General features: G+C 45.8%; 1 protein-coding gene across 2 annotated transcripts in view; it reads left to right on the top strand.

The window, feature by feature from the left end:
* WDFY4 (WDFY family member 4) overlaps positions 1 to 11,964 on the top strand; it is a 238,334-nt gene that overhangs the window by 88,912 nt on the left and 137,458 nt on the right. For both annotated transcript variants that reach the window (XM_054035179.1, XM_054035178.1), the window contains exons 22-28: positions 993 to 1,104; positions 1,893 to 2,083; positions 4,025 to 4,177; positions 6,356 to 6,429; positions 7,726 to 7,887; positions 9,415 to 9,506; positions 10,802 to 10,901. In XM_054035179.1, the coding sequence (XP_053891154.1) occupies positions 993 to 1,104; positions 1,893 to 2,083; positions 4,025 to 4,177; positions 6,356 to 6,429; positions 7,726 to 7,887; positions 9,415 to 9,506; positions 10,802 to 10,901 (884 nt within the window). The remainder of the gene's footprint in view (positions 1 to 992; positions 1,105 to 1,892; positions 2,084 to 4,024; positions 4,178 to 6,355; positions 6,430 to 7,725; positions 7,888 to 9,414; positions 9,507 to 10,801; positions 10,902 to 11,964) is intronic.

Genomic DNA, 11,964 nt, shown 5'->3' on the forward strand with positions numbered 1-11,964 from the left:
TCCCAGAAGGCTTCTTAAATCCAGAGGGAGCAGCTTTGGATCTGAGTAGGGTCAACACTGGGCTCAATATAGATATTTGGATACCTTAGTTCTAATTTCCAAAGGCTTTTTTACTCTTAAGTTACTGGCAAGCACTCTTGACCTGAACTCCATCTTCGCCATGTTTTTGTTTTAGCTGGAGCGGGAGATACAGATAGAGCTCTGACAGTGCTCAGGTTGTGTTAAAATCCTGCCTTGAAATAATGACAGAAGCTGGGTTATTCATGCCTAAGGCTGTGTGAGGGGGTGGGCTGTGCCAGTGTGCCCCTGGATGCCAGGGGAACAAAACCAAACCCACTAATCCAAATGAGTATGTCCCCTTTAATAAAGTCTCACAGAGGGAACATTTGTAAAACAGGCCGAGAGGCCCTTACTCCTCAGCAGTCAGGTTTACAAACACCTCAACTCGACATCCTCCAGCAAAGTCTCTGAGCCTGGTCTGACTAGTCCCTGTGAGCTGGATGGCCTCTAGTCCTCCCCTTGCTGCTCAGCTGCCTTTCCTGTTTCAGTGGGGCAGGGACCTCCTTGATCATACCCAGGCAGGTCTGATTGTGAGCGCCTGGCTGGCCCTGGAAGGGGGAGTGCACTCCCTCAGTGGGTGCCTCATTTCACTCAGCTGTCCCTGGGGTTTGAAGCGTGTACTATAGGCTATCTGCATTGCTGTTCTGAGTCCCTGCCAATGCAGTACCCACAATAGGAACAGTAAGGGGCATGTGTGGCAGAGCTGGAGGAGATATTTGGGCTGGACGAGCAGTTCTGACTTTGAATCCCCTTGTGTTATCCATTTTGAGCAACAGTTTATCTTTGTACATGAAATGTTCTATCGTAGTCTAAAAATACTAAAATAATCCCAAACATATATAATCCCTGATTCCTTGCTTCCTCCTCTGCTCCCCCACCCCCAATTTAACCTCCAACAGTGTTTCCTATAAGGTCTTTTTGGTCTATTTTAGATGGGGATCATCTCTCGTGATAGTTCAACACCAGTTTTCCTGGCTAGAAACATTGCTGGACACCTCTCTGGTCCCTTACGAACTATTGGATCGGTGGCTGTGGGCCAATTTGGTAAGTACAAATTGGGGAATGGAAAAGTAGAGCATGAGAGCTGGGGCTAGTCAGACTGGATCTTCAGACGTTTATATGTTCTGTCCTGGAATGTGTACCTAGGACTCCCATTGTAATCAGTGGGACCCCGGCATGTACATGTATCTGAGGGGATAACTTGCCTCTAATGCCTTAAGCTTCAAGGCGTTTGGTAGTGATCTTGTTCAGATATATGTAATGGATGTGGCTCCAAAGTCTCATAGGTGTCATTGGGAATAATGTCACGGTCACATGCTGTAGAATAATGAGCCCTTTTGCCAGACTCAATCAGTTAATGGCATTTCTACCTTTTCCTCTTGCAGTTTCATTTCTCTTCATCTCTCTTATGCTGTAGGTTTTCTTAGAGATGAGCCCAAACCAAAACCCTGGCTCAGAATAACCTTGAACTTGGGAGAGATTCAGATCTAGAACTCAGCTTCATGGCTGGCCCCTACCCTGACAATAATGGCCAGGACTAACATTGCAGATTGGCTTTCTCTGGAGTTCTGATCCAGATTTAGGCATTGCTGCTCAGACCCATCTCTCTCTCGGTTGGGCTGTTAAAGCAAATGCACCACCCTCCCTTTCAGATGCAGCAGAATTCAGAGATTTACTGCAGTCCACTCTCAGGATGAAAGTTCTCCCCTGCCCAGAGACGCAGCATGGTAACAGGGCGTCGCTGTTGTACTGCAGTCATGTGCCCATTAATGTCCAGCTCTAGATTTGTTCCATGTCGGTTCATGGAACAGTAACTGTTGGTCTCTCCCCAGGGGTACGAGTGTTCCAGTCTTGCCCAGCAGCCAACAGCCTGAACTTTATTGGGGGCCCAGCCATTCTGCTAGGCCTCATTGCCATGGCCCAGGATGACCATGCAATGTATGCCGCAGTCAAAGTCCTGAACTCCGTCCTGAACCGCAGCCCCATGAGTGAGAAGCTGATGAGCCACATTGGCGGATACCAGGTGAGAACGAGCCCTTCTTGTTCCAGGTGCTGTTCACCTCACTTGCATTATGTGTTCTCTACTTCTCTGAGGGCCAGGCCCAAAGGCCATTGCAGCCAATGGAAGTGAGGCATTAAAAGCCTACAGCCCTTAAAGTTAGTTCCAGGGAAAGCCTGAGAGTAAGGCCTGCAAGACTGAGCTCTAAATCCTGTGCCCATCATCTCCATCACAGCTCAGCTGCTGCTGGTGAAAGCAGCCAGGCAGGGCTCGCTCCCAGATACAGCCAATGAGACTCACAGTCTTCACAAGATTCACAGCGTCTTCACTTACTTGTTACGGTAATGGAAGGTGTCACACTGGCCATTGTATTAAGACCTTAGCCACAGAGCAGGTAATGCAGAGGCAGCAGCTGTGCAAACTCCCCCCACATATTGCCCTCTGCCAGCATACTTCAACCCTAATCCGGAAAACTGCTTTTAGGGCAAGAGCTCTGTTCCTTCCCCATGGCCTATGCAGTCCTTGACTTCTCTCTGCTGAGCCTGCCAGTAATTGGGACGGTTAGTGATAATGGTGGAGGGTCTTTTGTCTGCTAGGAACTGGGCTGAGGCAAAAATGTAGTCTGCATCTCAGAATGTATCATTCGATCTGCCCCAAACTCAGCTTTTGGTACTGTGCAACCTTGAAAGTAGGGTTGGCTCCCAGAGTTTTGAATTAACTTGGGGCCCAGCTTGTGGAAGAAGAAGATCTATATTCTATAGTAGTTTGGGGTGGAAATCAGGTGCAAGTCTGCAGTTTCAGTGGAGTGTGTCATTGGGTAAGTGAAATGATTGGTGTCACCCAGGCTAAAGAGAGATCTCACTAAAAAATTAGTCCTACTGCGCATAGAAGGCATCTTTAAAAGAGCAACAGAGAGGCCCCCTGGATCTGGAAACACACACTGCAGTGTTTGAATGAATGTTAGAACTGGCTGAATTATTCATTGTGAATGAATGAGCTGATGGATTTAGCTCATTTTTCCCATCTGATCCCAATTCCTGTGATTGTCTTCATTATTTGTAAGTGTTCGCCAGTTTGTGAAAATAAATGTCAGACTTTGGAGTCTTGACTTTTTGCTATATGTTGTTCAGTCTACATGATTGGTTACCTGTGTCACATGGAATTCTTTTTGCTCTCTCATTGGATTGCTGAAGCTTTCTAAACGGGAGACTAATCAATGGTGAATTACCCACGTACACACTTTCTGGTGCATATTTCTGGGTGAATAATCCTTCCTTCTAACTTTTGTGAAACTTGGGAGCTTCTTGAACACTTTTCAGATACAGCAGTGATCACTCAAACACTCACGACTAGACCCGGTTGAAAAACAAGAAAATTTTCACCGAAACATGTCCCTGTTTCTCATTTAAAAAAAGTTGAAATTTGAATTTTTTGATCTGCTCTTCTCACAAACAACTAATAACATGAGTAAGTGCAGTGAGTTCTCCATGTGTATTCACATGTTGTTCTTGGTAACTTTCCTGCAGCATGAGTTTACATGTGTTTCACTCCTTCCTGCTGCTTCTTATCCAAAAAATCTCCTGCTCTGCTGTCAAATTCCTCCTGAAAAGCCAGCTTGCCAATTACAACCCCCCACATTTTCGTGGGCTGTAGTCCACGAAAGCTTATGCTCTAATAAATTTGTTGGTCTCTAAGGTGCCACAAGTACTCCTGTTCTTTTTGCACATTTTCAATGTATATTAAAAACTTCACTCACTGCTTGAAGCTTCAGTCTTATGCACAGTGTATGCCGCATGTATGAATAATACACATACATGTATGAATACTGTGTCTGGAGTGTGCTGTGCGTGTCTTATTTAGTAATAACACTGCATAATATGTTATAAGGTCAGTGAGGCAGATTGTATTTTCTACTGTGCTCTCTACAGCTTTTGGGCTCAATGAATGCACAATAACTCTTTTCAGCTCCTGGCGTATCTACTAAAGAGGAAGACAAAACTGCTAAACAACAGGATTTTACAGCTGGTGCTCTCCATAGCAGGCACGGCAGAGCTGGGCTTGGAATCCTCGACTATAAAGAACTATGGTGCATTCCAATATGTTCTCAGTAACTTTGAGGTAAAGCTACTAATATTGTATGAGTTCCCTTAACTATATTAAAGGAGGCTCTAGAGTATAAACTTAGTTCTGTGGCAGCACCTTTTGAACTGGTGTATCTGATGAGAAGGCTGCAACTTATCCAGCGTGGGTCTGAATTAAAACCCTGCATATAAGTGCCTTCCAGAGATGGGGTGTTTGAAGTCTGGATTCCAGTGCAGTTTGGGTCTGTCCCTAGAGTCCCCCAAGGAGAGTAAGTTATTTTTATGTCTCGCTCCAGCCAGCAGATCCAGAATAGTATGTTTGTAATTTGAGATGGGCTGGAGATTAATTGCTTGTCCTGTTGGTGTTGCCACCCCATCATCATTTGTCCAAGTACCCTGATCTGAGAGACTGTCACCTACTCTGAAGCATGGAACCTGCCTGTAGGGTGAAATTCCCCCCAAGGCAGAGGGCCCATACAAAGCTCTATACACCACTGAAATCAGGGCTTAGGGATGCATTCTGTGAGTAAATGAGCATCTGCTGGGTGGTGCTGTCAGCACCACCCTGGATTGGGTCCATAAGTGGGGCTTATGTGCTGGATGGGCCCTGCTTTGGGATCTTGACAGTGGGGTGAATTTCTTCTATCATGCACTCACATGGGGTGAATCCAGTTTCATAGAAATTAGTGATGGGAGAGACCTATTAGTTCATCCCCTCCATTCCCACCCCTCTCCACCTACTGGACCAAAACAGGATTGGTGCCTGCCATCTGTTTTCCAGTGCTTTGTCCAGCCTTGTTTAAATGTCTCCAGGGATGGCTCCTCAGGCACTTCCCCTGGGAGAAAAAGGTGAAAGTCCCAGATTGGCTGAGTGTGTTACTATGTGTGCCCTGCAATTCAGGCTCAGGCTACACTTAGGCCTTCACTTAGTGTGGAATTGTTCTTTGGAAAAGATGGCTCCCCTGCAAAGGGTTTCAGCTCTACTGGACCTGTCACAAAAAGTCTCATTCAATAAACCCACCTTGTCCTGCACTCTGACCGAGAACTCTGACCACAGAAAACCCCTGCAAAGGGGGAAACTTCTGCATCTGTGAGCATTAACCAGGCCAGCTCCCACAGTCCTGCTGCAGTCCACATGCCTCTGAGCTGAATCTGTAGAGTTCTTGGACCAGGCTATGTGGTAGGAGGATCTTTATAGGGCCTCCAGAGTTGTTCTTTAGCTCTCTTCTAAAGCACCTGCACTCTGGTGTTACTCTGCTCACACTACATGATCTCAGGTTCTGCAAAAGTCCCTAGTCAGGGCTGCACAAGTATGTGTTTCAGAGATTCATGGCAGATCTCTTTAGGGGATGTCAGTCAGAGCAATTATGGAAGCTCATTCTCTGGGTGTAAACTGCAGCTTGCCTGCTTTTGTGCACTGTGCAATTGGATATATTTTCTCTCCACAATCATTTCTGTATTTCCATATTTCTGAAATACTCATTTTTTGTGCTTTATTTTACTCCTTTTCTCCTAAATCCAAGAAACACTTGATGCAAATTGAAAAATGTCATTGTGAGTTCACTTAAAAATGTACTCTATGGTGTATTTGTTTTTTTTTTTTCCAACATAGCTTAATCCATGTGCTTTTACATGGTATAATAATACTTATATTTTATACAGCACATTTCATCCACAACACTTTACAAAGGGAAGTATTGTTGTCCCCATTTTACAGATGGGAAAACTGAGGCACTGCTCACCCACATTTATATGGCAGATCAGTGACAGAGTCAGAACCCAAATCTACTCAGTCCAGGCCAGTGTGCTTTACACTGGGCCACACTTCCTCCAGGCATTATTGGCTCATACTAGATTGTGTGTGTTGCATATTTTCTGATTTGTTTTTAAACCAAATGGATTTAGTGGGGATGTTAGAGCAGAAAAAGTGGGAACCAGGACTCCTGGGTTCTGTTCTCCTCCTCTGCCACTGACTCACTGTAGGCAAATAGCACCATGCCTCAGTTTCCCCATCAGTAATAGACACGCTCTGTTACCTCATGTGGATGTTATGAGGCCTCACTAATGTTTGTAAAGCACTTTAAGATCTCGGGATGAAGGCATGTGCTGCAGAAACACATTTGATTTTTTAAAAACTTATTTCATCTCAAGTCAGTAGAGAAAAAGGAGCTGAACTCAAGAAGCTGTGAAATCTCTGGTTTCATTTGTCTTTCAGCTTTGGTCAAATGCACCAGAAAATCTCGACCTTGCCCTGTTTTCACATCTTGTGGAGATCCTGCAGCCCTCAAGGTACATAGTGGGCATCTATGGCAGAGACGGGATAAACTAATAAGCTTAGGCTGGGATTTTTGAATGTCTCTAAAAGAGTTATGTGCCCAGATCCCATTGAAAATCCATGGAAGATGGCAGGCAACTAGCTTTTCTAGAGCCCTGTGAAAATCCAAGCTTTCATTTACTGGTTCTGTTGGCCATGTCGTAGAATCATAGGACCAAATTCCTGGCTGAAGACATTGCATTGACTTTAGTGAGGTTACACCAGCAGAGTACTTGAGACCCATAGCACTTAGAGAAAGAAAGGTCATCTTGCCTGGTTAGACTAGATCGGAAGTTTTTCATGTGTTCAATAGAAACAAGTCCAGATGACTGAGTTTAGTAATTCAGTTTAGCTCTATGCAACACAACTGCTCTGGAGAATGACATCTGTAAGGACTGGTTGGAGCAGTCACTATTCTGCAGTGCAAATCTCGGGATGACAATGCCCTCAAAGGCAGATAAATTTAATGTCAGAATTCTTCATATCTTCAACTTTTAGAGGGAGAAGATGGCTTATTATTTTTCATTGGTTATTTATTCAGTGCCCGAAGTATGCTGGGCACACTGCAGACAACTCCTAATAGAAAGCCAGATGTCTATTTATTCATTTGATTTTTTAAAAATAATGAAGCTGGTTGAAAACATCTTTGCCATAAAAAACTTTTAGTCAAAACATTTTAATTTAATCAAAGGCGAAAGTTCTCCCCCTCACGCCACAAAAATCTTTTTTGATGAAAGATTTCAGGTTTAAAACTGAAATTTAGACCAAATAATGTTGAGATTTTTAACAACTTCCCCATCCCAAATTTGCACAGAAGAAAGAATAATTTCCCGACCAGCTCTACGATAGAGTTAAATATATTTGGAGACACGGGTGAGACAGACCGTCTGCCTCAATGTGGCCTGTAGATTCCATTCTGTTGGCACTGAAAAGCCATGCACGATCCCGTCTGATGTCCCTTGCTGAGTTTTACAAGAACAGCATTTATTTCCACTAATTCATGGCTTTCCAAGTCAATAACTTTGTTTTGTTTGAACTCACTGAAAGGCGGCCGTTTCCGGGGAAAGACCGGGGGGAGGAACACACTGAGAAGGCTTCAGATCCCCATCTCCGACACATATTCAATTTGTCTGACAGAGTTTTGATTGGTTGCCAAGGCAACGTCAGAAGTCCGTGGTATAAAGAGTGAGCGCAGAACCCTTTTAGCAGAAACTCGGCAGAATTGGCTTTTTCCAGTAAAGGCTTTTAACGTTCCTCTTGCTTTGACGCAGAGATGGATGTCGGAATGCCAAAGTCGCCTACCAGATGCAAATGGTGCCCAAACTAGTTTTCCTCCTCAACGACGTCGAGATCAGCTGCTCACGAGTCACCACTATCTGTACCATCTTCTCCCACCTGCTGCAGGGCTATTTCAACACCAAAGACATTCTTAGGTAACCCCGACCTTGCGGTATTTTCTCAGCTCATAAGTGAGCAGTCCCCCTACAAGCATAGGAATCCTATTGTGTGATCACACCCGCCTCATCCAGCCCTGCTTTGTGCTCTGGACAAAGACAGAATCCCTGTAGATCCCTGCCAAGCAATCATAGGGGAAAACTCCCCTGACAGCCAATTCAGCATTTAATTCAGCCCCGTTCAAGTGAGTGAGAATCACCCCGGCTAAGTTGTGACCCTTACAGTGAATATAGCACAGGTAGCCCCATAGACCTCAGTTGGACGACCTACTCAAGGTAGGTAAGATTACTGCAGACTGGTCCCAGGCTGATGGGTGTCTGATCCCATTGCTTGGATGGTGTCCAACTGGCCATTTTATTCTTGAATCTTGTGGAGACAGGATCTTCTGGAGAAGAGAATTCCAACCCTTGATTGCTGTCTGAGGAAAGAGCTGCTTGAAACACAATGCTGCAGTATTTGATAGCCCATGCTCAGACTGGTCAGCCTCTGTCTTGAGACTTATCCGGTGCTGTCCACAACCCTCACGCATAGGGGTGCAGGCCACCGAGATGACACAGGCCAAAATTCAAAGCTCCATCTTGATTTTAATGAAATCGCTCTGGTCCAGATGCACCATTGCATGCTGGGACCTGCAGTCTCCATGGGTAGCCTCTTTCTTTATTAAAGATGAGGGGGACAGCAACTTACTAAGTTTTATTTATTGTTAATTGTTTGGATCTGGCAATCTGCATGGTACTGTGCAGTGCGAGCAAATAAGGACAGCTCCTGTCTCACAGCCTCCAGGAAAGTGGCTAGTGCAGCAGGCCCTGAGCATTGTTAAAAAACAGGGGACCTGTACTGTCCCGAACCTGGGGAATGCTATAGTACGTTGTAGTGTCTGGAGTGTTCCTGTAGTGTGGTATTTTAGTCTGTAGGGAACAACACTCAGAATCAGATGATGGCACTGCACTCACTTGCTTTGTGCATGTGTAACAGTCATCCATTTATGATGAGAACTGGAAAATGGAATTCAGGCATTTCATAAGTGAAAAGGGGTTGCCACAGCTGCTTCCTGTCAGGCTGCTAGAGATTCCATGCTGGGTGTTGCATGCCTGGAAGCCAGTGAGGTGTCGCTCAGAAACGCTATGAGGGGAGCTCCCAAGGGGACACGGACACATGGCACAAGCAGCATTGCTAACCCAATATTATCAAATCCAGTGGTTCAAAAATCATAAATCAGGCCCCCAAAATCACAAAACTGACTTTAAAATCATGAATTTTATTTTAAAAGGGGGGATCGTTTTTATTTGCCTTCTATTTTTGAGTCATTAGGGGGTCACATTTTCAAGCTTTTCTCCACAAGGGCTAGAAACATACTCTATTAATGAAAGCTGAGATTCTCACATAATCCCATGACTCCAGGAGCTGAAGCTTTAAGAAAGGCAACAACTATCAAGAGACTCACAGTATAATAGTGATAGTCGGCAATGCTGCTAACCAAAAATGGTTTCCTCTTTCTCTGAAAGGATTGGATTGTTCCTTGTTTACACTTTAAAGCCCTCTTCTGTGGATGAAAGTCAGATATGCCTGGATGGGATCTCTGATCTGCCAGGAGAAGGTAAGGAGATCCCTTTGGTGAGTGAATTCTGATAGATGCTGCCCCTCATCCCCCTGGCAGGTCCTAAATGCATTAGGGCTGTGCTCAGGGTGGGGACAGGGGGAAGGAGTGCAGGAAGGGCAGACCTCGGGATATGCTGCAGAACTACTCGTGTGTCCAAAATGAATTGCTTTGCTGGGTCAGGGCCCTACTCTGAACAGCACAGGGAGTAGTAAAGAGACAGAGAACAGTCATGTCTGGGAAGGTCTGTTCTAAAGCCAGGTGACGTGCTTAGTTATGCTTTCCCCTCTCAGATATCTCTCCTGCAGTTAGGTTGGCAGAACTTGGTCACTGCACCAAAAGCCCCTCAAGTGCTGGTTTTCGCAAGTCTCCAGGGAGAGAAATGTCCATTTGGTTGAAATTTCACAGAGATCAATATTTGTGGGTTAAAAACAATGGAATGAAAGGATGAAAATTCCCGCCCAGGATTCCATGGAAATGTGGTTGTTGCTCTTGGCCCGCTATAGTTTTTGCATTGTGCTGGAGTCCCATGTGGGTGAAGGTGCATTCTCAAGGGCAAGTGCATTCTCCAGTGCAAGGAACCATGCATCTTTTAAATGTCTACCCTATTTGTGTCTGACTTGACTGCTGGGAGAGCCAGCCACCTCGACTTCCTGTTACTTTCGTCCTATTAGTGGTCCCAGTGGAGATCCTATTGGATACAACACATCCAAGCAACAGAATTAGGGTGACCAGACGTCCCAGACTGTCCTGATATTTAGGCGTTTGTCCCGCATCCCGACCGATGTCTGGTCGGGACGCAATTTGTCCCAATATTTTGCATTCCTGGTTTTTTTGGGGTTTTTTTGCTCCACAGGTGGGACTCCCCCCTCCCAACGTGTCCCAATATTTTCTTCATCCCATCTGGTCACCCTAAACAGAATACTTTATGGAGACACTGGTAGCCTGAGTGCCAATGCACAGAGTTTAGAGGTGGAAAAACACCTCTGTAGTCATCCATTCCAGCCTTCTCTTCCACCCAGTCTAGAATTGTTCCCTGCAGATTATTCATTATCCAGCATTTTGTCCAGTGTAGTTTTAAACATGCCTCATGATAGGGCTTTGGGAACAGAACTCAGAAATGACTAGTGCTTACAGTGACAGGATCCCCACTTCCAAATGTTCGCACCTACTTCACTCCACCCAGTTAACAACCAATTATATTTGTATTGGCTACAAACAAGGCTGTTCATCAAAGTGCTGGAAACACGTGTTTTGTCTCCTCTTTACTTTTTATTTCCTTCTGATTTTTGTAGCCTTAAGCCAAACATCTGGGAAGACAATCTGGCTCCGAAACCAGTTACTGAAGATGCTGTTAGATGTAATGTGTTCAGACAAACTTCATCTGTCCTCTGAGTAAGTAGAACTATTTGAGCAGGGGTCTCAAACATGCGGGTCGCATAGGCACCGACTCTGTGGGTGCTCCAGGGCTGGAGCACCAACGGGGAAAAATTAGTGGGTGCTCTGAACCCACCAGCAGCCAAGCTCCCCTCCTCCTCCCGCTCTCCTCCTCCCCACCCCGAGTGCGCCGCGTCCCTGCTCCTCCACTTACCTCCCAGTGCTTCCTGCCCAGCCGCTGCCAAACAGCTGTTTGCATGCTCCAGGAGGGAGGGGGAGGAGCAGGAATGTGGCACGCTCAGGGGAGGAGGCGGGGCCAGGGTGGGAATTTGGGAAAGGGGTTGGAATAGGGGTAGGGAGGGGGCGTGTTTTGTCATTTGAGTGAGGTGGTTCGGCATTCTGCTTTGGCTGCTCTCTGCCGAAGGTGGAAGGTTTGCAGCACTGTGGGATGAGTGATTTGGCTGGGAAGTTCTCTTCAGGGTGGGGGTTGGATGGTTTTGTTTACTTGAATCAGATCAATGTGCATCTATCCTCCATGCTCTCAGGACAGCACCTCCTGCCTCCTGTTACAAGATGTGCTCACACGGTGCACATGCTCCCTGCCTACAAATTGCAGCTGGCTGCTGCCTGTCCCTTCAGCATTTTCATTCTTTTGTGTACATGAACTAGGAGGCTCTTCCCCCACAGGAACGGTTACACCAGAACATCACCTTGTGGAAGCTCATGTCCTCTTTGCCTTTAACCCCAGCCCAGGTGCTCAGAGCTGGGGGAGTCTCAAGGACTACATCCTGCACATAGAATCATAGAATCATAGAATCTCAGGGTTGGAAGGGACCTCAGGAGGTCATCTAGTCCAACCCCCTGCTCAAAGCAGGACCAATCCCCAACTAAATCATCCCAGCCAGGACTTTGTCAAGCCTGACCTTAAAAACCTCTAAGGAAGGAGATTCCATACATACTCAGTTGTTTCAGCATCCATATTACTGGGCACATACACAACTTCCAGTGAGAAAGGGAGAAACTGTACAGTACGTGTAGCTGTCAGGCTCACCCACTGTCTCTGGGTCGGTGATGTAGCACA

This window comes from Malaclemys terrapin, chromosome 7 (assembly GCF_027887155.1).
Source record: "Malaclemys terrapin pileata isolate rMalTer1 chromosome 7, rMalTer1.hap1, whole genome shotgun sequence".
In the NCBI taxonomy this organism is placed as follows: domain Eukaryota; kingdom Metazoa; phylum Chordata; order Testudines; family Emydidae; genus Malaclemys; species Malaclemys terrapin.